At 41.6% G+C, this 24,145-nt stretch overlaps 1 protein-coding gene across 1 annotated transcript in view; it reads left to right on the forward strand.

Annotated features, from left to right (window-relative positions):
* TANC2 (tetratricopeptide repeat, ankyrin repeat and coiled-coil containing 2) overlaps positions 1–24,145 on the forward strand; it is a 710,755-nt gene that overhangs the window by 654,552 nt on the left and 32,058 nt on the right. Inside the window, 11 exon segments of the mRNA XM_073607675.1 lie at positions 7,489–7,743; positions 9,576–9,701; positions 9,860–10,141; positions 10,388–10,515; positions 11,316–11,547; positions 11,636–11,802; positions 12,281–12,888; positions 15,751–15,859; positions 18,647–18,769; positions 18,974–19,210; positions 19,949–20,134. Of these exon segments, the coding sequence (XP_073463776.1) occupies positions 7,489–7,743; positions 9,576–9,701; positions 9,860–10,141; positions 10,388–10,515; positions 11,316–11,547; positions 11,636–11,802; positions 12,281–12,888; positions 15,751–15,859; positions 18,647–18,769; positions 18,974–19,210; positions 19,949–20,134 (2,453 nt within the window).

Consider the following 24,145-nt stretch of genomic DNA (forward strand, 5'->3'; position numbering starts at 1 on the left):
TATTACTCATACTACCTTTTTTTTCCTAAGAATCATTAAATACGATGTCATGCTGCTGGAATGTGTAACAATGACCCTATTATACACTCACTACATTTTATGAATCAAAACAATTTACATTTTTATCTTTATCTTTGCGTGTAGCCAGCTTTAAGGTCATATTAAGTGACATGGTAATTATGAAAGTTATAAGTGTCAGTTGTGTTGGTGAAGGATGTGGGTGATTGAAATCAAGATGCCAGTATTTTATAAGTTGTGTTGGCAGGGCTGGGACAAGAGATGTGTTGCCCTGGGTGCAATGGTTTATTGCAGGGATGGGGCACCCTCTGGCAGTTGCTTCTGTTACAAGGCTGACAGGAGTAGTGACAGCACCATCACTGCTAACCCTAAGGGGGGGGGGGGGCACAGGTTGTCATCTTTGCCCTGAGTGCTGGATGACCTTGTCCTGGTACTGGGTGTTGGGCTAGTTTAGGAATCCAGTTTGAAGGATGCTAGACATTCCTGTGACTTTTTCAGACATTTCGTGTAGTAGCGACCAGTGCACTTAAACCTTACCTAGAGAAGGATGATTACAGGTAAATTAATAATCTACATTTCTTCAAAAGAATACAAGAATAGGAATAAACACCTTCTCTGTAAACATGGCAAACATTGTTTAGCTGCCAGTGCTAACAATGAAAGGAGAAGATACTGCTAAATGAATGTAATAACAATAAGACTACATATGACGTATGTAGAATAGGGGAAATATTGAATGTAAATATAATTATGATTATGTAGCCCACATCCAATTAAGATAATAAATCATTATTATTTATATTTATAGTCTTCCCACTGGGGGGAGCTAGATCCACAGTTCCGCACTTGTGTGATCCCCGTTAGCTGTCTTTTTCATAGAGGACAAGGACAAGATCATAGACAATAAACTTTGCTGTACTTAGTGGCTGTAAAGGCTGAAGGTTCTTTTTCCCTAATGCATTCTCTGCATTAAGGTAAAAAACCTTCTATTGTCTGCTCCCCTGCCTCACAAATACTTACCTAAGGCTTATCTCAATCCAGCGATGTGCTCAAGAGCAGTGGTGCTACTCTCTCTCTCCCTCCTCATTGGACCCAGTGGGATCACTGGGAGCCATTGGCTCCTGCTGCTGTCAGTCAAATCCAGTGAGAAAAGAGATGCACATGTGCCACCATCGGAAGTGGAGTAGAGGAGGAGCGCCAGCGGAGGAACCCAGAAGACGAGGATCAGAGCTGCTCTGTGCAAAGCCATTGCACAGAGAAGGTAGTTATGAAATGTTTGTAAAGTTATTTTTTTTTTAAACAACAATCACTTTAATGCATAAGTAGTATTATACTTGTTTGCAAACACCAAACACTACTGCACTGTAGTCAGAATAGTATTATTTTCAGATGCAAGATAAACGTACCAGCGGGGTGGTCACAAAGAGTATTTATACCCTAATTTATTTATGGGAATGGAAACCTGTACAAGGAGTTAATCAATCGAATTTTAAAGATAAAATTATTTTATTTTATTTGAGTTCTTTAGTGAAATGTTGAAGGTATTGTTTTGTCTGGGGTCAGACATTTTTTTTAGCCAAGAAACATTTTATTCAGACTGGTATAGCAGGTCTTGCAACGTTGACTCTTATTATTGTAAGTCATCCATAACCTGAGCTACAACAAGGTTACCTAATGACCTCCCCAAGCCATTACTCAAGGTGTGTTCTGGTGTGTGCTGTTCTGGATTGGGCAGCCCTATTCTCTGAAGGTTTTGTTTTTTGTAAGCACAATCAGGACTTCCCAATGAGCACAATTAATATGCTTAAAGTAGAACTAAAGGCACATTTTTTTTCATTTTGGATAGAGTAAGGGAGGGTTATAACCCATGTAAGGTTTATTTATGCCATCTTTGTCCCATTGTGAAGATTTACCTTCACTTCCTGTCCCATTGCCAAACAGGAAGTGAAAGAAAATCCCTCTAAAGTGAGGAAATCCCTTTTTTTCCACCATGGGATTTTCCTTTATGTTCACCTTAGGTGATAATGGCAAACAGGACTAATAGAGAGGGTGAATCTCCCTAAGGGGGGCACAGACCGCAATAACAACTGACAGGTGTTATAATCCCTCTACACTTTATTCAAAACCAAAAAAAATAAAAAAATAATTTGCCTTTAGTTATACGTAAAGTGATAATTGATGAATAATTAAAATAATTCTGATAGTATTATAGTAGATATTATTTATAGGGGTTTCCGTTTCAGCCTGTGTGTTTTTAGGTTTTTTTGAGCTATAAGAAGTTAATTTGTTATAGGACCAAATAGCAGTTTTGGGAAATATCTACTAAGAGTACTTATAAGTTTTTTCCCCGTTACAATAGCTGGCTATCCACACTTTTCAGTAGCAGGGTGACCATGCAGGTTTTATCTTTAAGTTTTTTAAAACTTTTATTGATTTTGCATAGAAAGTACGACTAGATACAAGCTAACATGATAATTAAGGCCATCAAAGACGCATGCATAGCAAGAAACACTATATAAGTACATAAGGCTAAAGAGTAGTACAATTGTAAGATTGCATCAGCGTGTACCAATACACTACTAAAGCTGGTCAATTGCATGTTGGTACAATTTACAAATATTGGGCCTCATTGTCATTGGTAGAACAGAACCTCTGAACGTATGATGGTTAGAAAAGAGGACGGGGAGAGACCATGCTGGGTTCATCTTTATAATTTGTGTATATATTTCTGTTGTGGTTTAGCTGTGTTTTATGTGAATCCTTGGAGAAGTTTGTTTTTTGTAGTTCAGTGATTCTGCGCTGCCTGAGGAGGTATTACTGTCGCCTTCCGTTCCATGACCCCAGCCTACTCCTGTGTAATATACAATGTTCAGAAGTCTTAGGCGTATACAACACTTATGCATAACTGAATCAAATAAGTTTTGGTATAAACCAATCAGTAGTCAATGAACAGTGCAATTAGAAAATAAGCGGGGAAAGGGAGAAAGGTAGGATAAAGAGGTAGGGCTTATAAAGATAGAGGGTAGTGGAAGGGGAGGGGGAGCCTGCCTCATACAGAAATTACCAGAAATAGGTATACTGTGTTAAAAGGGAGAGTAGTTACTCAGATTGGGACATAATATCTGCATATGCAGAGGGCAATGTAAAGGTGAATCAGGAGGTGAATCTTATGTGTGGTAGAGGCCTGATCTCTAACTTCATATATACATATTCATGTAAGATCTTCCATGTGATGAATATGATCCACAACTTGCAGCCATTGTCGTAGTGTCAGGATGGTGGTCTGCTTCCAAAATCTAGGTATGAGTGATTTGCTGCATTCAGAAGGTGTGGTGTAATGGACTTTTCGCCCGTACAATTAAATTACACAACCCATGGATCATTAATAACAGATGAACCTTGTATCACTTCCATCCAGTATAAGACAGATGACCAATAGGGGCGAATGAGTGGACACTGCCACCAAATATGTGCATGTGTGGCTACCTCACTGCAACCTCTCCAACAAAGAGCAGAGGTATCTGGAAAAGCTTTATGAAGAACAGCAGTTGTATAGTGCCATCTGGTTAGACCTTTATAACTGATCTCCGTAACTATAGAAGAGATAGAGGTGTGAGGTAGTTGAAGAACAATGGAAAGTTGGTTATCCGTTAAAGGATGTTGTAGATCCTTTTTTCAGCTTGTTGGAAAGGTAGGCCAATATTTGGGCTTCAGCGATGGTAAGGCTTTTTTTAAAGTAAAGAGATGATTTTAGGCGGAGGTTGTGTGTAGGCCAATATGCTTTCCACTGGAGTTAGATCTGAGATTTGTGCACAGTGGTTTTGGTAGGGACTTGACAAACATAGCATGTTGTTGGTATCTCCATTGGTCCATAGCAGTAACTTTGGTAGATTTTAGTAGGGAGGTTATTGGGAGGAGTCCGCTAGAAGATATGACATGGTGAAGAAGAATAGGTATTTGGGGGGGTCCAAGTGCGGAACTATGGATCTAGCTCCCCCGGTGGGAAGAATGAGTGACCTGTTAAGTGCATCAAAGGTGAGTTGTAGAGCCAGTTATGTGATTTGCAGAGGGAGTCCCAAATTGTGACGGTAAACCTGGTTAGAGGTGAGGTACTTGTAGACCGGGTTCGGAAGTTCCTGGGAATCCAGAGCTGTGGGAACAACTCACCACTGAGGTCTTGTTCCAGTTGCACCCATAGCTTGGACTCTCTATGATGTTTCCAGTCCGATATCCTATTCAAGATAATTGCTAAGAAATAGTTCATGAAATCAAGGAGAGCTAACCCTCCTTCGAATTTTAGTTTGGACAATTAGATTCGTAAAATGTGGATGTTTATGGTGCCAGATGTATTTTCACACCAAAGATGTCAGCACTGTAAAGTAACCCAGAGGAACCTTATAGGGAATCATTTGAAATAAAAACAGTCTGGGTAAATTGTTAACTTTCACAGCGCTAATTCTTCTCAACCGTAAATGAGCTAACTGGTTCCATTTATGGAGGTCTTGACGTATCGAATAAGGGGATGTAATTTTCACGGAACAATGACGTTGAGTTGGATGTGAGATTCCTAAGTTGTGGATATGTAATTAAAGGATGAGGCACTATAAATGTTCAGTGAAAACCATGGATGGCTGTGGAAAAAAATGGGGTGAATACAATAATAATCATCCAACATTAATATGTGACACAGATGAAATAAATTGCATAGGTAGCAAGGGAAAAGTCCATATGTGATATAATCCCAACACCAAAGTAGAATGCTCTGAGATCTAATAACTTCTAGTTCTTCCGCCACGAGTGCGCAATGGGAAGGTGGCCACTCACCAGAGATGTTTGACCCCTTTTTACAGAATGGTCAAAAAGCGCTTTTGGAATACCAAATTGATTCCACTAACAGCATAATTCCATTCCACTGGCCGCTCGAGATGAAACTAGGATGTGAAAAATTACTCCACAGGATAAAAGTCTCATAGTGTAGTATTTTAATTAATGTAATAAAAGCAGCAATAGCAGTTACACATACATGTTGAAGTGCCTGCCCTGGCACTAGGTGTAATCAGCGTGTGCAAGTCGGCTAATCCCTTGAGGATGGCGTGCGTTCCGCGTCTCTCTCCAGAGGGAAAAGCCTTGTGTAGGGTATCAGATTAGGAACCGGAAGTAGCGGATCCTCTGCTCCTAAGTATTTTAGTTTATTGGGCTGCCAGGAGAAGGGGAAGGATGGTTTCTGGAGAGAGGCAGTTCTGTGTGGTACAGAAATATTTAAGATTTTGGACTTCGATAAGTTGATTTTGAAGTTGGAGAGGGACCCAAAGGTCTCAAAAGCCGACATGAGATTATGTAAAGTAACATTGGACTGTTGGACATAAAACAATATATCGTCGGCATAAGCCGAATATTTATGTTTATAGGCCCCAACCTTGATTCCATGTAAATTTGTATTGTGTCGTACCATCGCAAGAAAGGGTTCTAGGGAAAGGGGGCATCCCTTTCTGGTACCATTGTATAAAGTGAAGGTATCACTTAGAGTACCACCAATGTGAAGTTAGGCCGTGGGGGAGTTGTAAACCGCCGAGATCCTGCTTAGCATGTTAGAGCCTAATTCTATTGATCACCTTATTACTATGGATTGTATGATATTGTTTAGGAGTTTAACATTTGCTTTCCCTTTTCCAATGCATGTGAAGACATACTTCATCCATGGCTCTAAACAACATGGGAGATTTACTAAAAGCGGTGCACACAAAATCTGGCGCAGCTGTGCATAGTAACCAATTGGCTTCTAACTTCAGCTTATTCATAGCTTTAATAAAAACCTGAAAGCTGATTGGTTAATATTTACAAATGCACCAGATTCTGCGTGCACCACTTTTAGTAAATTCCCCCATCTGTTTGCATATTCATGAAGCTTATTTTCCCACTTTGTCTCACTAATATGGGCATTAGATTATACTGATACTTTATTCACTTTCTTTTTTGAACTGCTAAAACAACATTGTTTTTAACTCCGAACTGGTCAGTCATTTTGATTCCTTTATAGAAGGGTGGCCTCTTCACACTTTTATATCAGACGAGAGAGTCCTATCTTGCTGTGTATGTGTATGAGAAGAGAGAATCATATCATGATACCTGCATATTTGGAGGGTCTTGTTAAGCGGTCTGTGTATTAGGAGGAGGAGAGATGATCTTATCTGATACCTGAATATTAGGAGGGTTTTGTTATTCTGTCTATGTGTTAGGGGGAGAGAGGAACACATCATGATACCCTGCATTTTAGGAGGATCTTGGCATGTTGTATGTGTATTAGGAGGAGAAGAGAGGAGCATATCATGATCACCAGCAAATGAAGAAGATCCGTTCATAGTATCTGTGTATTAGGAGGGTTCATACCATATGTATATAAGGAGAGGGAGACAGGGTAATATGTCTCTGTGTTATGAGGAGGTGATGATATCTGGTATCTGAAAATTAGGGAAGGCTGGGAGGAATAAGCTCTAGTGTATAATATAGCCAAATCTACATACTTTACATTAAAAAAGCCATCTGCACATTACAAGGCTGTCACACATCCTATATCCTAGAAAGCTGTTGTAATCTGTATATTATCTATACGGGATGTATGCTATATATTCTATAGAACAGTGCCTGGATTCCCTGGGTATCAGGGAGATTTAATACTACATATCCTTTATCTTTGAACTCCATCAGAAATCGTACACGGCATGTGATTTGACAACCATGTCAGATATATTGTATGTTATATACGTCACACAGTGTCTCTATAATCCATATTAGAAGCTATCAGATACACTGTATATTGGCAAAATGTCAGACTAGCTGTATAGGAGGCCGATGTCAGAATTCTACTTCTCCCTGCGTCTTTCTCCTGTCAGTGGAAGGTGATGGGGACATGGCCATGATGTCTGTATTATGGGCTCTGATTCTCTGACGTACGCAGTGTGTCCGTGGTTTGGATGTATAATGTCTGTGTGTTTTCTCTGCTTTCCTGCACGCAGACTGTTATTTCTACAAGGAAGCCGTTGCCTTAAGATCCTATCGATCTGCCTCTCCGACTCCCGCTGCTGAAGTGGAGGGGGAGAGGAATGACAATGTCTCCTTCTCTGCCTCATGCTGAAGCAGAAGATCGAAGATTATGAATCGATGTGTCAGATTCCAGCATTGCCCATTATTTTTCTTAGTAAATTTGTCAATGATGAGAATGCTGGCATGAAATTCCTGCTAGCGGTGTGCACGGGGCACGTGTGCTGTTAATTCCTATCTGCAGGGCCCACACATGCCCTGAATGGTGATTTAGAATAGAATTTGCTCTGCTACCAACCTGCAGTGCAGATATTAGAACATCCAGCAGAAGAAGAAGCTGATTCATTTTTGTAGCATAACACTTTGTGGGACTGGGCATGTTATTGTACTTCGGTGTTCATCATAATGCTGACTCCCTCCTCTTACCTGCAGCCACCCTGACCAGCTACTCCGAGAATTTGGACCGTTCCAAGTATGGCGCAGACGGCAACAAAGACTTCAGTTCTCGTGGGTGTATTAAACAGCCTCAGAAGTCCATGGATTCCAGTTTGTACCGGGTGGATGAGAATCTAATGGCCTCTACCTTCAGCTTAAACAAGATCCCCGAGAGGGGACTGGACACAGGGCTCTCCCAGTCCGTGCAGTCCATCCCGCTCTACCTCATGCCCCGCCCCAATTCGGTTGCAGGTGAGAAAAGGTGTCGCGGGTTGTCCCAGACTGCTATGATTGTACTGTGCACAAAGTTCTGTTCATTGGGGGCAGAGGCTCGATCACAAGCCTATGTGTGTGTGTCTAGAATCTTAATGCTGCTCTCTTTCCGTGGGTGTGAGGGGGAGGAAAAGAGATACAGGACTGCAGATGGTGGGAGGGAAACGAATCGAGCTTAAATAAACCATTATTCTTAATGAATCTGTGTTCTTTACTTGGACAGTGAGAAGGTTAATCTGATAAACTACCACTCACTGGGTCAAGGAGTTTGGTGGCTTTTTTTTCATGTTAATGGAACTGGTGTCAGAGGCGTAGTGGGGTATGCAGCAGTGCAGGTAGCTTCATGTCTTATTCTGCAGTATGTGACTCGGGGGGGATGAGGACCAGTGCTGAGTATACCTGTCCTAGAATCATATGATTTCCAGGATTTAATAAGAACTTGCAAAGTGCTAGTGTGTACACAAATATCGGGTGCCAGACAAAATATAGCATTTTCCATTTAACAGATAACACTTGGGTTTTCTAGCTGGTCATACAGGTGCTGTCAGATTTTATTTCAGATCTCGTCTTCTAGATATGCAAAATTTACTTGCAACTTTGTACTGTGAAGATATCCAAACTCGGGATTAGGTAGGTCCTGGTTGCAGTCTTGTTGATCTAACTAGATCTGCATATGGCCAGCTTTGCAGTACATATTTCTAAATTCAGTCATAAACAATAAGACCCCTTTCACACTGGGGAGTTTTTCAGGCGCTTTAGCGTTAAAAAAAGCACCTGAAAGAAGCCTCATCTGCAATCCCAATGAGAAAGTACGAGTGCTTTCACACTGAGGCGCTGCGCTGGCAGGGCGTCAAAAAAAGTCCAGCAAGCAGCTTCTTTGCAACGCTTTAGGAGCGGTGAATACACCGCTCCTAAAGCGCCCCTTCCCATTGAAATCAATGGGAAGCTCCTGCAAAGCGCCTTGGCAGCGGCGCTTTGTGGGCGCTTTTAACCCTTTATTCGGCCACTAGCGGGGGTTAAAAGGGCCCCGCTAGCGCTCGAAAGACACTGGTAAAGCACCGCTAGTTTAAGTGGCACTTTACCAGCATTTTTCGGGCGCTGGCAGTGTGAAAGGGCTCTAATACATCATGCATACATCAAACTGCTGCTTTAACAAATGTAGTTACAGAGAATTATGACAGAAAAGTGAATCTGAAGGTTTGTGTTGTGCCACCACTACACATTTACCTTCAGAAAATGAACTCTGCAATAGATAGGTGAATGGAATTTCCTTATATATGTATGTTCGGCTGGAGTCCACAAATGGTGGGACTTTCACTGGCTACAAAGAGAAATATTTGTTGCAGGTACAGCATAGAACCTTTACCATGCAACAGTCTGGTGTGCTTGTATGTAAATGTGGAATCCAGCAGAGCATATATCTGTTGGAGATCACAGCTGGACATGAAGTGGACCGACATCTTGTTCTGTATAGGGAATATATTTTGCTGCATCAGAGAATTATTCATTTAGATTGAATTTTTCTCTTTCACCATCTCGTAATTCTCAATCCTCCCTTTCCCCTTTCTACCATTTTCTGCTGCTTGTGTATTTTGTTTTTTTTTCTCCACTTTGTATTTCCTTTACCTTTTTGTTTTTTCCTTCTAGAACTTTCATCATATTGCCTTCCTTCTTTAGTTCTCTTTTCACTCCATGAATTGGTCGTTGTCTTTCTCTGACCTCTTTGTGGTCTTTGTCTTATTTCATTTTTCCCCCTGTTGTTCCTTACCCATATACGGTTTTATCTCACTTTTGCTTTTTAACCACCTTAGCCACCAGTACCGCACACCTAGAGGACCTTGCCTACTTGGATGAGCAGAGACACACCCCTCTACGTACCTCTTTGCGAATGCCACGACAGACCCTTGCTGGACCACGTACCCCACAAGATCTACGAGGTAAGAGCAGCAGGAGTATAGTAATCGCATACATCACCTTCTTTGTATGATGGGTGAGCTGAAATTGTTTGTGAAAGTATCTCTAGTCCTCAAGTTATTAAAGAATATGAAAGATCCAGCGTTCGCTTTCTGACAATCGCTTCTTTCTCTCTACTCAGTTCGCTTTGCTCCCTACCGGCCTCCTGACATCTCCTTGAAGCCACTGCTGTTTGAGGTGCCGAGTATCACTACAGATACCACGTTTGTGGGCCGGGATTGGCTCTTCCACGAGATTGATGCACAGCTGCAGAGTGAAGATGAGAGTGTAAATCGGGGTGTAGTAATCTGTGGCAACATTGGCTTCGGGAAAACCGCCATTATTTCTCGACTCGTGTCCCTGAGCTGCCATGGTACACGTATGAGGCAAATTGCATCCGACAGCCCCCATGCCTCACCAAAACGTGAGTTTCCGAGACTGCTAGCGAGAAAATAAAACAAAAAGGTTTTTAGACATAAAAAAGATCATTGTAAATGTTACCTGTAACAGATCCTTCCTGTTTTTATGTTTTTTTCCACTGTATTTTAGTTCAGTGATCATGTGATATACAGTGTTTTAAAAATTAATGTTGTTTATGTCCATGATTAATATTACTTTTATTATTATAAAGTATTATTACATTTAATGTTATACCTTTTTTTATAAACAGACTCAGAGGCCAACCGTGAAATTGCACAGCCAGGGCAGACACATACTGGCATCTCTAGTGGTAGCTGTCCGGGAACACCTGAAATGCGTAGACGGCAAGAGGAATCCATGAGAAGGATAGCCGCACAGGTAACGAGGACAGTGATTTATTACAACACCATGGTATTCTCAATAAGGGGAAAGTCTTACATTGTTTTCTGAAGCAAGAAGCTGTGCTGCAGTGCAAGAGGCAGTGTTTGGCTTATTCTGCAGTGAAAAAAGCCAGTGCAAACAATGTACTGCAGGATGGTGTGCCTGTGCTGTAATGCTGCCAGGTGAGTCAGAGCATAGTCTGCAACATTGTGTTACTGGCAGAGGGGGGCGGCATGATCTAAAACTGCAGTGGTAAGAGGTTTATATACATGTGGATTGATTGATTTTGTAATAACTAGTGTAAAGGAAAACAGAGCTGTTTATTGTATGAGATTTACTATCAGTTCTCCAGTACAGCGATGACAAAATGAATTACCTTGAGAAACAGCTATGACTTTCTATGCTCCAGTTTCCATAAAGCAATCTGTGTCATTTAGAGCATGAACTATGCTGTAATTCGAAGAGCTGGTGCATGAAGGATGGTGTGGTGGTGAGGGGTGCGAGTCCTTCTGTTTAGTCTATGGAAAGTAGCAGTGAAATTAAAAGTGTGGACTGTTCTGTAGCTAGATAACAGAGCCTTGTGGCAAGAAGGGTAGCGACTGTGCAATATGGAATTGGCTTTTTAGAGGGACAACCCTTTAAAATGTAAATTATACTTGTTACTGCTGAACAGTCCTGCTATATATCACTAACGCTCTTCTTTTCTGTTGGGCAGTCCATTTACAAATCTCTAATCGGGTTGATTACTAAGAGTGGACATCTTATCTATGATAATGTCTTCTGGTTGCTTTTTTCAGGTGGTGGCATATCACTACTGCCAGGCTGATAATGCGTATACCTGTCTAGTGCCTGAGTTTGTTCACAATGTGGCTGCCCTGCTCTGCCGTGCCCCCCAGCTTGTAGCTTACCGGGAACAGCTCCTGCGAGAACCACACTTACAAAGCCTACTAAGCTTACGTTCCTGCGTGCAGGATCCGGCTGCCTCATTCCGTAGGGGTGTTCTGGAGCCCCTGGAAAACCTGTATAAAGGTAACTTTTAAAGCACCTTGAATGATAACCATTCCTAATATCTTTCCTAAGGCTTCAATACCTAAATATTTTTTTCTGGCTTTTTCAGAGAGAAAGATCCCTGATGAGGATTATATCATTCTGATAGATGGACTGAACGAGGCAGAGTTCCATAAGCCAGATTATGGAGACACAATTGTGTCTTTTCTAAGCAAGATGATAGGAAAGTTCCCCCATTGGCTAAAACTCATTGTGACTGTGAGGACAACCCTGCAGGTTAGCAAATCTGTTGATAAATCCCTTGATTTTTTTGTTTCCCTTTTTAGTTTTCATATTTCACATCTTAACCTCCCCCTGCTATCACTGTCTCGATCTTATTTCTTGACTGTTACTATTCTATTTTTCCTATTACCACTGTTCCTTTGTAGACTTGAACTGCATGAGATATTGTAGTGCACAAGCTGTGTAACCAAAAATCTCTTATTTTTTTGTTTCTGCCATCATTAATGTTAAAGCTGCACCTATTGATAACTGAGCAAAATAACAAGACCTATTGACATAATTGTCCACCATTGTGCTCCAACAATAGCAGGAAAATACAATCAACATTCTTTATCAGATAAAAATAAATTACCAGGAATGTTTTTTTTTGTGATTTACAGGATTCCATAAGTGATTTTATGAAGATGTTTGCACTAATCGTGTCACCCATGTGGCTTGGTCCTTAAACACACTTTATTTATTCCTATAACAGGAGATTACCAAGATGCTTCCCTTCCACCGCATATTCTTGGACCGACTGGAAGAAAATGAGGCCATAGATCAGGATTTACAGGCCTACATACTGCAGCGTATTCACAGCAGTTCAGAAATCCAGAACAACATCTCCCTCAATGGAAAGATGGACAACACCACGTTTGGAAAGCTCAGTTCCCATCTAAAGACTTTGAGCCAGGGCTCCTATTTGTACCTGAAGCTTACATTTGACCTTATAGAGAAGGGCTACCTAGTACTCAAGAGCTCCAGCTACAAGGTGGTTCCTGTGTCTCTGTCCGAGGTCTATCTCTTACAGTGTAACATGAGGTTCCCGACCCAGTCCTCTTTTGAAAGGGCTCTCCCTCTTCTTAATGTTGCTGTAGCTTCCCTCCACCCCTTGACTGATGAGCACATCTTCCAGGCCATTAATGCAGGCAGTGTGGATGGAGGTCTGGAGTGGGAGGATTTTCAACAACGAATGGAGAACCTTTCTATGTTCCTCATCAAAAGAAGGGATCTGACTCGAATGTTTGTTCATCCTTCATTCAGGGAATGGCTAATTTGGAGAGAAGATGGAGAGAAAACCAAGTTTCTATGTGACCCAAGGTGAGCAAATTCATGTTTTGCATTCGTAAAGCATTTTTTAAAATCTGCATCATTTTAGTGAGGCCGCCCATGAAGCTGGTTATACATGGAGCGAATTTCGGATAGTTCCTGATAAAATTTGCACAGTGGCCGGCCCTGTCAGCTGCCTCCTACCTGGCATCCCTTCAGTGAAAAATTGAAGGAGCCAGGCAGAAAATTGTTGGCTGAACAGCAGCTGCATCCAATTAAAGCAGGCATTGTTCAGGTATTTTGACATCCTGTGGGGTTGGCTATCAAAATACCATAGCTGCAGCAGGAGATTCGTCCATCTTCTCTTTGTAGCCTGGACAAGATGGAGGATGAACGGAAAAAAAATTGATGTGTATGGTCAGCTTAAAGCCTGGTACACACTGACATCTTCGTACCAACCCAAGCGATGTTGGTGCAGCAATTTCCCCTGCTGTGCCTTGTATTCTGACACAGGGACTCCCCCCTCAAGAACACAATGATCAGCAGTCACAGCCAATGGCCCCAGAATGCCCTTTCCACAAAAGATAGTCAGTAGACTGGCTTCTTTTGGACAGGCAACTGTGCACACGGGCTGACTGTCCGCCAGTTCCTGCTGAATCTGTCCGTTATCCAGCCCGTACGTACCCAGCTTAAAGTGGTTGTAGAGGCTGAAGGTTTTTTTACCTTCATACATTCTATGCATGACAGTAAAAAAACCTTTGGTGTGTAGCAGATCCCTCAGCCCCCCTAATACCTGAGCCCCTCTCGATCCAGCAATGTGCATGAGAACGTCGGGTCTTCCGGGTGTCTCTCCCCTCATTGGCTGAGACAACTGCAGGAGCCATTGGCTCCCACTACTGTTCAGCCAATGAGGAGGGTGCAGGGCTGAGCTGCGACTGTGTGTAAATGGTAACTCAGAGCAGCGGCTCGGGAGCCCCCATAGCAAACTGCTTGCTGTGGGGGCATTTGGCAGGAGGAAGGGGCCAGGAGCGCTGGCAGGGGACCCGAGAAGAGAAGGATCAGAGCTGTTCTCCGCAAAACCACTGCACAGAACAGGTAAGTAAAAAAGTTTGGTATTTTTTTTTTTTAACTTGCCTTTACAGTTGCTTTAAGTCTTTGTCTCAACCCTCATGGCCTAGTCTTTACGACTTATATCAGGTCTGTAATATTTCTGCTATATAAAGTAATCAGTTTCTAACCTCTTCTATTGTGGTGCCATGATGCTTGACCCAAGCCAGTAAGATGCTTGATACCAATGTAAGGCCTTTATCTGGAATGCAATCTCTAACATTTGTCACATTCCACTGGCGATACACATAATTTAGCAGGGCAGAATTTTCTGTCATAATTTCAGAAGAGCAAACGGCAATTCTGTTTTATATTCAGGATCATAGATCAGAAAACAGAAGAGTGCCAAGGAGCACTTAGAGGTTTGTTGATGTGAAGCCTGTAAAGTATAAAAACCTAACTCTTGTATACTAGAACATTATGGCTTCAATCACTCTGGGGTATAAAACGCATTCTTTTTATTTACAGTAAAACATTTAAAAAAAAACACTGATCAACTTAAAAAATACTTTTTTGTCTATAGATTACATAGAAAATACATTTTGCCAAAAGAAAGCCTAGTATGTGCCCCAAACATGTATGTATTGTTTTGTTATGCAATGACAAAGTTTTCACAAACGTGAAAAACATTTCCGGTCCATAAGGGCTGTACACGTATGAGAGCTGAAGTCTTTAATTGCCCTCGTTCCAGCAGCACATACAGTACTAACCTTGATGAAGGGAGTATGTCTTGCTAAGGAGGGAGGCATTAAAGTACAGGTTTGATTTAAAGGGTAACTCCACTTTCATGGGAAAAATAATAAAAAATAATATAACATATACAATTGTGACACAAGCCACATGTTATTTTATTAAAAAAATAACCTTTTCTTTTCAATCTGCAGTGCGGTAATTTTATGTTAAGTGCAATATGGCAACCTGGAGGTGTTCTGTACAAAGATGGTATACAGAGTGCCCCCAGACATGTCATTTCCTGCATTTTTGATTGGCTCACTGATTTTCCCAGAAGTCTGCACCAAGATACAAATCAGATTTTGGGCATCCTTTGCAATAAACATTTCAGATTTGGTGAGCTACTACCAAAGGCCTAATCACGTCTAAAGGGATGCAGAGCCTGCTATTTTTCTTATTATAACCCTGCAATTGTAGCACCTGATCATGAATTAAAAAGTCACTCCCATTCACATTCACTTTGCACATGGACACAGAGAAACAAGCGGCTATTTCTTCAGAATTACAAAAGGTAGGAATCTGCAACAAAGTTTGTTAAAATCCTTGTATAGGGCAGATCACCCAGAGGGGAATTTTTTTTTTTACGCAAGAAAAGTAGAGTTACTCTTGAATTACTTTTAAGACAAATGACAGCTGGCTACGTTCTCAAAGGTTGTAAGTGGTAGCCCAAGCTTCTGGCTCTTAAGAATTGCCTGTTGGCTCCCAAAGTGTCCAGAAATTTTCCACCCCTATATTTGTGTGTCCCATGGAATAATACCGTGTCATTCCAGTGGAAGCTCTTATTTAGGAGATAAATATATATAAACAATGGTAGGACTATCTAAACATATTTTTGTGCTTTATCTGTGCATGCTATAATTTCTAGGGTATTAGCTTGCTAGAATCCCTTTTTTGTGAATAGTTGATAGGGTCTTAGTAGGGCATGAATTAGGAAATGTATTTGAGCTTTCTTTGTTTTATTTACATGCCATGCTGTGCTATAATGGTCATACAGTCAGATGTTCTAGTTTGTCTATGAAAGATCATGCAGAGTCACTGATGCATTCAAGCGATAACACTGTGTGTCTTCCTCAGGAGTGGACATATCCTGCTGGCTTTCTGGTTCTCTCGTCAGGAAGGGAAGCTGAACAGGCAGCAGACAATAGAGCTTGGGCACCACATACTGAAAGCACATATCTTCAAGGTACAAAATGCACTGTAACTGTACACTACCATGATGAAATCAACAGGCTCTTTATTATGTTTACCTTTTTCTCCTCCTCTTATTACCAAGTCACTCACATTGCAAAACTTCTAACATTATGAGATGGAGTGCTTTTTACCACCAAAATTTTTAAGCACACCCTTGCCATTACCCTAATGCTGTGCACACACGACCGGTTTTGCCGTCGGAATAAACTCCGAAGGTTTCCCCGACGGAACTCCGATGGAATTCCATTCAAGCAGTCTTGCCTACACACAGTCAACCCAAAGTCCAACCGTCCAGAACGCGGTGACATACAGCACGTACGACGGGACTAGAAAAAGGAAGTTCAATAGTCAGTAGTCAATAGCTTCCGTCTCATACTTGCTTCAGAGCATGCGTCGTTTTTGGTCCGTCGGAACAGCATACAGACGAGCGGTTTTCCCGATAAGAATTGGTTCCGTTGGAAATATTTAGAACATGTTCTATTTCTAGGTCCGTCAGAATTTTGGAAAAGAAAAGTCAGATGAGGCCTACACACGATCGGAATAGACGATGAAAAGCTTCCGTCTGACTTTTTCTTTCGGACATTCCGCTCGTGTGTATGCAGCATAAGTGGTACATGATTTCCAGGTAAAACCAAAAATAGTTATACCATCCTTGTGTTTTTTTTTTGTTTTTTTTAATGTGATAGCATTAATACTTTTGCTTGGTAACCACACTGGTACAGATTATACGAGGTGTTTCCAGAATATGATGAGAATGAAGTTCCTACGCTCGAGAAGGGCTCTGTGAAGGGAGAAGCTAGACAAGGTCACTTGGGGTGGGGTGCCAGGTGTACGTTAGAACACTGATTAGCATTCTGGATTTGCATTCCAGCCCTGGAAGAGACTTTTTTTTTTTTTTTTGGGACACCCTGTTCAAGTGCCTCGTATCAAGAAAAATACAAGCGGGTTTGGAACAGCCGTACACAATACAATTTTGTGTCAAATCGGGTAAAAGTGCATCTGAAACTTTTTGGAAATGGTGAGGAAAGCTTATGGAGAAGCTGTGCTATCATTTGCACAAGTGTATCGATGGCACAAGGCCTTCAAGGAAGGACAAGAAGGTTTTGAAGATGAACAAAAAGATCAGGACACCCCTCTTTGTCAAAAAGGTCTGTTCTCAGCCGTGACCGATGGCTCACTATCAAAATGATTGCAGAGGAAACGGGAATTACTAAGTCAATTGTTCATGAAATCATGACTCAGGATTTAAACATGAGAAAAGTGTGTGCAAAACTTGTTCCAAGAACTTTTCACCTGATCAGAAGGAACACCGTCAACTTGTCTGCCAAGACCCGGAAAGAGAGCCTGATTTTTTTGAGTCGAGTAATCACGGGAGATTTATTCTGAGGGTTTGAGTACGATCCCAAGACAAAGCAACAAAGTTCAGAATGGCACAAACCCACGTCACCTTGCCCCAAGAAAGCTCGAATGAGCAAATCATAAGTCAAAGCAATGTTCATTGTTTTTTGTTTTTTGATTCATGTGGAATTGTCCATAAGGAATTTGTACCTACTGGTCAAACTGTGAATCAAAGATTTTACCTGGAAGTTGTCAGTTTTTCACGTGTGTCCTGAGATCAGCTCAACTTGGATGCTTCATCACAACAATGCACCAAGTCACAGCGCTTTGGCTGTCAGGGACTTTTTGGCTGAAAAACACATCACGGTGCTTCTCCATCCACCCTGGAGCCGTGACTTGGCTCCTTGTGACTTTCATATTCCCAAATATGAAGATGGCTTTGAAAGGACACTGTTTTGATAGTGTGGGTGACATCCAAAGAGCCACTATGCATGCTCTGAATGCCATCCCACTTGAAGACTTCCAGGGATGCTATGAAGAATAGAAAAATCTTTGGGATCATTGTGTATACTCGCAAGGTGCCGACTTTGAAGGAGACAATTGTAACATTTTTCAATAAAAGAATTTTGAAAATATTCTCATTACTTTACTTTCTGGATACCCCTCGTAGATCATACTTGGGCTGGGTTCACACTGATGCCAGATGCGGCTCGCAGCAGGGGGTCCGTTGCGTCTCTGTTCTCCCTTTCAGGGACGAATCGGGGCCAAATTTTTGCCTGAATTAGGCCCTGAAACGGAGCCAAAGATGTGTGCAATACGCTCTGGAGCTGCCACAGAGATATGTGAACCGGCTCCATTGAGAGCCGGTTACAATCTCCTGTCATGCGAATTGGATGCAGGGAAACCTGCATCCAGTTTGCACTAGTGTGAACCCAGCCTTAAAGAGATACTGAGGGAGATTTTCTAAAGCAAGTGCATGCAGAATCTGGAGCAAGTTGTGCATTGTAACCAATCAGCTTCTAGGTTTTATTGTCAAAGCCTAATTGAACAAACTGAAGTTAGAAGCTGATTGGTTACCACAGCTGCACCAGAATCTGTCAACACCAGTTTTAGTAAATCTCCCCCACGATTTTGGTAGGTCACCATTCAAAACAAAGAAAGTTGAACCTGAACACAATTCCTGAATCCCATGATAAAAGGTGACTTTTTAATATAATGTTGTTAGTGTAATAATTAGGCAATACGCATTTTAAAGAAAAAGTAGAGAAATTGTTGAGAAGGAAGGAGGCATGAGGGAGTTCGGTTCAGGGGAAGAATATTTGGGAGTTATACACAGTTCCCTTTTGTCTTAAAACAGATGGTCATATTTCTTTCTTTTTTTTTTGTCTGTGAATTTTTCACAGTGAATGTAAATGTTAGTGACGTAATTCTGTATTTATAGGGTCTCAGCAAGAAAGTTGGCGTTTCCTCATCCATCTTGCAAGCCCTGTGGATATCATACAGCACAGATGGCCTCTCCATGGCCCTTGCATCCCTCAGAAATCTCTACACTCCAAACATCAAGGTGGGCCTGAGCTGTGTATACTGATCACATATCTGAAAATATATTACATGTAAAGATTTCTGTTTTTTATTGGTTTGTTGGAGCAGCTGAAACTGTTTTGGTTGGTACAATCTTAAGTTATTTTAGTATTTGTTTGTGTTCCTGCCCTGAGTAAAAATATTTCTGTGTCCCTTATTAATCTCTGTTGTATTACTTATTTCTTAGGTGAGCCGTCTCCTGATCACGGGCGGAGCTAATGTTAATTACCGCACAGAGGTGCTGAACAATGCCCCCATCCTGTGTGTTCAGGCCCATCTGGGATACACAGAAATGGTGGCTCTGCTGCTTGAGTTTTCTGTCAATGTGGATGCCAGTTCTGAGAGCGGAATGACCCCTCTAGCGTATGCTGCTGCTTCAGGTCACCTGACTATTGCCATGCTTTTGTGTAAGAGGAAGGCTAAGGTGAGTGTGGACAAGTCTGCTACAAGAGAATAAAAATGGTTTAAAACTGGTTAGAATCTAAAGGTGGGCCTGCAAGTCATCTAAAATGTAGGTGACACTATTGGCATCACCATAAAATCTTGTCACCATAACATTTACCCGTTGATCATACAAATATGCTGCCATTGCAGGCCCTTGGCCTGCACACTGTTTTAAGTCCTTACATAGATAATACAAAGTATTGTGCCTATGTTCGATTATTAATAACTGCAATAATGAGCTTATTTAAAATTCTGTGTATACTTAAGCTTGGTGGCTTTGAAATCCTTGTCACAGAACGTTTTATTTATCAATACCTGTCCTACAACTGTAATGATGCAGAGAATGTAATTTTGTGCTGCCAGGAGTTAATTAGATGGTATATTTTCGTTTTGTGTGGCTGTATTATGTTATACATGCCATGCTCACAGCACCCTCCTGCAGGTAGAACCATGGGGGTGATATCTAGGGGCTGCATACAACACAGACATTCTGTCCTCGCCCCCGCATAACCTGGTGCCTGGGAACCTGCCCAAGCCTGCAGGTTGTGCACTTGACAGTTGACTGACTGCCAGACGACATGGCAACATAAAAAAAGAAAAAAAGGCAAACCGTACAGAATGTGACAAGTATTTGTTGGTTCATGTTCACTAAGCATTATAAAAAAAACCTGATCTCTTCCTCCTCTTATTGTTTCCTTCCTTTTGTCTGTGCCTGCAGGTGGATCTCTTGGATAAGAACGGGCAATGTGCCCTTGTCCACGCTGCTCTCCGGGGCCACCTGGAGGTAGTGAAATACCTCATCCAGTGTGACTGGACTATGGCTGGACAGCAGTCGGGAGTCCTAAAGAAGAGCCAGGCCATCCAACAAGCACTGATTGCAGCCGCCAGCATGGGATACTCAGAGGTAAGAAGATCTAGTATTCAAGAAGAAAGGCAGAGCAAATGTCAGGGGTGGGAGATGGTCCCCCGGGGTTCATTGTACAAGAATATATCATTTAAAAGTGATTAGAAATGAATGCGCCTCGCTCCTCGGTTTTTGCTACATGTTAGAACGGACAAACGCTATTTTCTTGTCTGCTGTTTTTGTACCCCCTGGAGTATTCCGAACACTAAAATAACAATCAGGTTTGAACAAGACCCACTGTTTGTTGAAGCTGAATATAGAACAAGATTTATCTACATAGCCTCTGATAGAACACCTACGCTCATTTTCATCTCCCAAATTCTTAATAGCTTGACATTCGAGAATCTACAAACTTTACTGTCAGAGATCTGCTGTGAATCCTTTGGTTGTATCTTTATGATATGTTGATTTGTTTTTATTATTTGATGTTTCCACACGCCTTTTTTCTATTAATGAAATCTGCATTGGAAGATTAGATCCGGTCTCGGTGGTAATGACTTACCTATTCAGAGTGAATGTCTTCGTGGCATGTGGTGACTGTAGTGATCCTGGCTAAATAGCTTTAGATATAGCAGTCAATCTCTTTCTACTTTTTAAACAACCTCAAACAGAACAGTGGTATATCCAGGATACGCCAGTAGCCCACATGGGCAGAGTTCAGATGCTGGTGTAAAGACTATATATGTTAGGTGACATGTTAAGAAAAAAGCAGCACCAGATCAGTTGGTCATTTTTTTTTTGAGACCCAAAAGTTATCTGTGTGTTTGTAAATAAATATTACTGCCTGTGTTTCATGAGATTAGGCGACCTGTCAGAATGTGAAACGGAAGTGACTTTCCATCGCCGCCATCTTGCTACACCCCACACTCCTCCATAGTAGGGATACACTGAGAAGGGGGAAAGCGGACATCTTGTTACACCCACCGGAGTCTTGCATTTTACACTTATTTTTAACAGTAAACTGAGTTTATATAGAGAAATACAGTATTTAGAACTCCCGCTGACTGGTAAGATGATGAATTTTAAAAGCAGCGGCAAGCCTGCGGATCTCACAGGTTTGCTAATCTGACAGAAGTTCGCTGCTTTAAAAACTCAACATCTTACCAGTCAGCGGGAGTTCTAAGTACTGTATTTCACTATATAAACTCATTTTATAGTTTATATCTCTATATTTGCGGACAATACTAAGCTAAGCGGGGCAATAACTTCTCCGCAGGACGTGGAAACCTTGCAAAAAGATCTGAACTAATTAATGGGGTGGGCAACTACATGGCAAATGAGGTTCAATGTAGAAAAATGTCAAATAATGTATTTGGGTGGCAAAAATATATATGCAATCTATACACTGGGGGGAGAACCTCGGGGGGGGGGGGGAATCTAGGATGGAAAAGGACCTGGGGGTCCTAGTAGATGATAGGCTCAGCAATGGCATGCAATGCCAAGCGGCTGCTAACAAAGCAAACAGAATATTGGCATGCATTAAAAAGGAATTCATTCCAGAGATAAAATGATAATTCTCCCACTCTACAAGACTCTGGTCCGGCCGCACCTAGAGTATGCGCTGTCCAGTTCTGGGCACCAGTCCTCAGGAAGGATGTACTGGAAATGGAGCGAGTACAAAGAAGGGCAACAAAGCTAATAAAAAATGGAGGATATTTGTTATGAGGAAAGGTTGCGAGCACTGAACTTATTGTATCTGGAGAAGAGACGCTTGAGAGGGGATATGATTTCAATTTACAAATACTGTACTGGTGACCCCACAATAGGAATAAAACTTTTTAGCGGAAGGGAGTTTAACAAGACTCGTGGCCACTCATTAAAATTAGAAGAAAAGAGGTTTAACCTTAAACTACGTAGAGGGTTCTTTACTGTAAGAGCGGCAAGGATGTGGAATTCCCTTCCACAGGCGGTGGTCTCAGCGGGGGGCATTGATGGTTTTAAGAAACTATTAGATAAGTACCTGAACGACCGCAACATACAGGGATATATAATGTAATACTGATATATAATCACACATATGGGTTGTAAACGTTCATACGGAGTTCTAAGTACTGTATTTCACTATATAAACTCTCTTTACTGTTAAACATAAGTGAAAATGCAAAACTCTGGTGGGTGTAACAAGATGTCCGCTTTCCCCCTTCTCAGTGTATCCTTACTATGGAGGAGTACCGGGTATAGCAAGATGTCGGTGACGGAACGTCACACATTCTGACGGGTCGCCAAATCTAATAAAACACCTGCTCTGCCAAAGTGTTTTCAATACCAGCTGCCTGTGTCAATGGGATTTTGTTCACTTTGTTCCCCTAGAAGACTATAGACGAGCAAAGCCTGCTTGAGGGCTTATTCACACCAGAACGCAGTGTGAGAAACCCACGCTCTGTGCGTTTTCTGCACGTGTTTAAAACGCACTGGATGTGCACCTCAAACACAGATCGCAAAGCAGTGTGTTTACCTGCTCCGGATTGCATGGTATGCTGTACTATGTGATCTGGTGCAGTGGATTTTTTGAACAGTAGTGCATGTTTAACCACTTAAGGACCAGCCTTGTTTTGGATTTTAGGTGTTTACATGTTTAAAACAGGTTTTTCTGCTAGAAAATTACTTAGAACCCCCAAACATTATATATGGTTTTTCTTCTAACACCCTAGAGAATAAAATGGCGGTCGTTGCAATACTTTTTTTTGCACCTTATTTGCGCAGCGGTCTTAAAAGCACACTTTTTTTGGAAAAAATTCAGTTTTTTGAATAAAAAAATAAGACAACAGTAAAGTTATCCCAATTTTTTTTTTTATATTGTGAAATATAATGTTACGCCAAGTAAATTGATACCCAACATGTCAAGCTTGAAAATTGCGCCTGCTCGTGGAATGGCGTCAAACTTTTACCCTCAAAAATCTCCATAGGCAACGTTTAAAAAATTCTACAGGTTGCATATTTTGTGGTACAGAGGAGGTCTAGGGCTAGAATTATTGCTCTCGCTCTACCGGTCGCTGCGATACCTCACATGTGTGGTTTGACCACCGTTTTCATATGCGGGCGCTACTCGCGTATACGTTCGCTTCTGCGCACGAGCTCGTCGGGACGGGGGGGGTTTAAAATTTTTATTTTTATTATTTATTTTACAATAATTTATTTTTACACTGTTTTTTTTTTTTTAAAAAATGGTGTCACTTTTATTCCTATTACAAGGAATGTAAACATCCCTTGTAATAGAAAAAAGCATGGCAGCACCTCTTAAATATGAGATCTGGGGTCAAAAAGACCTCAGATCTCATATTTACACTAAAATGCAATAAAAAAGAAAAAACTTTAGAAAACCTTTAGAAAAATGACATTTGAAAAAATGTGCCTTTAAGAGGCGTGGACGAAAGTGACGTATTGACGTCGCTTCCGCCCAGCAGTGTCATGGAGACGAGTGGGCACCATCTTAGCCTCACTCGTCTCCAGACACACCACAGGGAAGGACGCGATCGTCTCCACCGCTACCGACGGCTCCGGTAAGCGGCGGAGGGCACCGGATCGCGGCGGGAGGGGGGGGGCCCTCTCCCGCCACCGATAAAAGTGATTTTGCGGTGAATCCGCCGCAGGGACCACTTTTATCTGAAAGCCGGCCGCCGCACGAAAACGGGGATACCGGGGTTATGGCAGCTAGCTGCTGCCATAACAACGATATCTCCGTTCAAAGTTTGGACGTACATCGTCATGCGGCGGTCCTTAAGTGGTTACCAACATTTTGGGGCATCAACCACACTGTTTAGAGTTTTTCTTAATATATTCTGTAGCTAACGCTGTTGTTTTTGTGATTGCAAACAATACATTTCTACTTTTGCAAGTAAGTAATGTACCTTAGATCTCGTTATGGTACCTTCCTTTTGCATTCTCTGATAAAAATATTTGTAAAAGAAAAGTAGTACATGAACAACTTTTGGTGTGATTTCAGCCCATTCCAATAAATGGCCCGAAAATCTCACCGTGCAGAATTGCACAGGAATGCAGACCATGTTCCTG

This window comes from Aquarana catesbeiana, linkage group LG12, assembly GCF_042186555.1.
Source record: "Aquarana catesbeiana isolate 2022-GZ linkage group LG12, ASM4218655v1, whole genome shotgun sequence".
Classification (NCBI taxonomy): domain Eukaryota; kingdom Metazoa; phylum Chordata; class Amphibia; order Anura; family Ranidae; genus Aquarana; species Aquarana catesbeiana.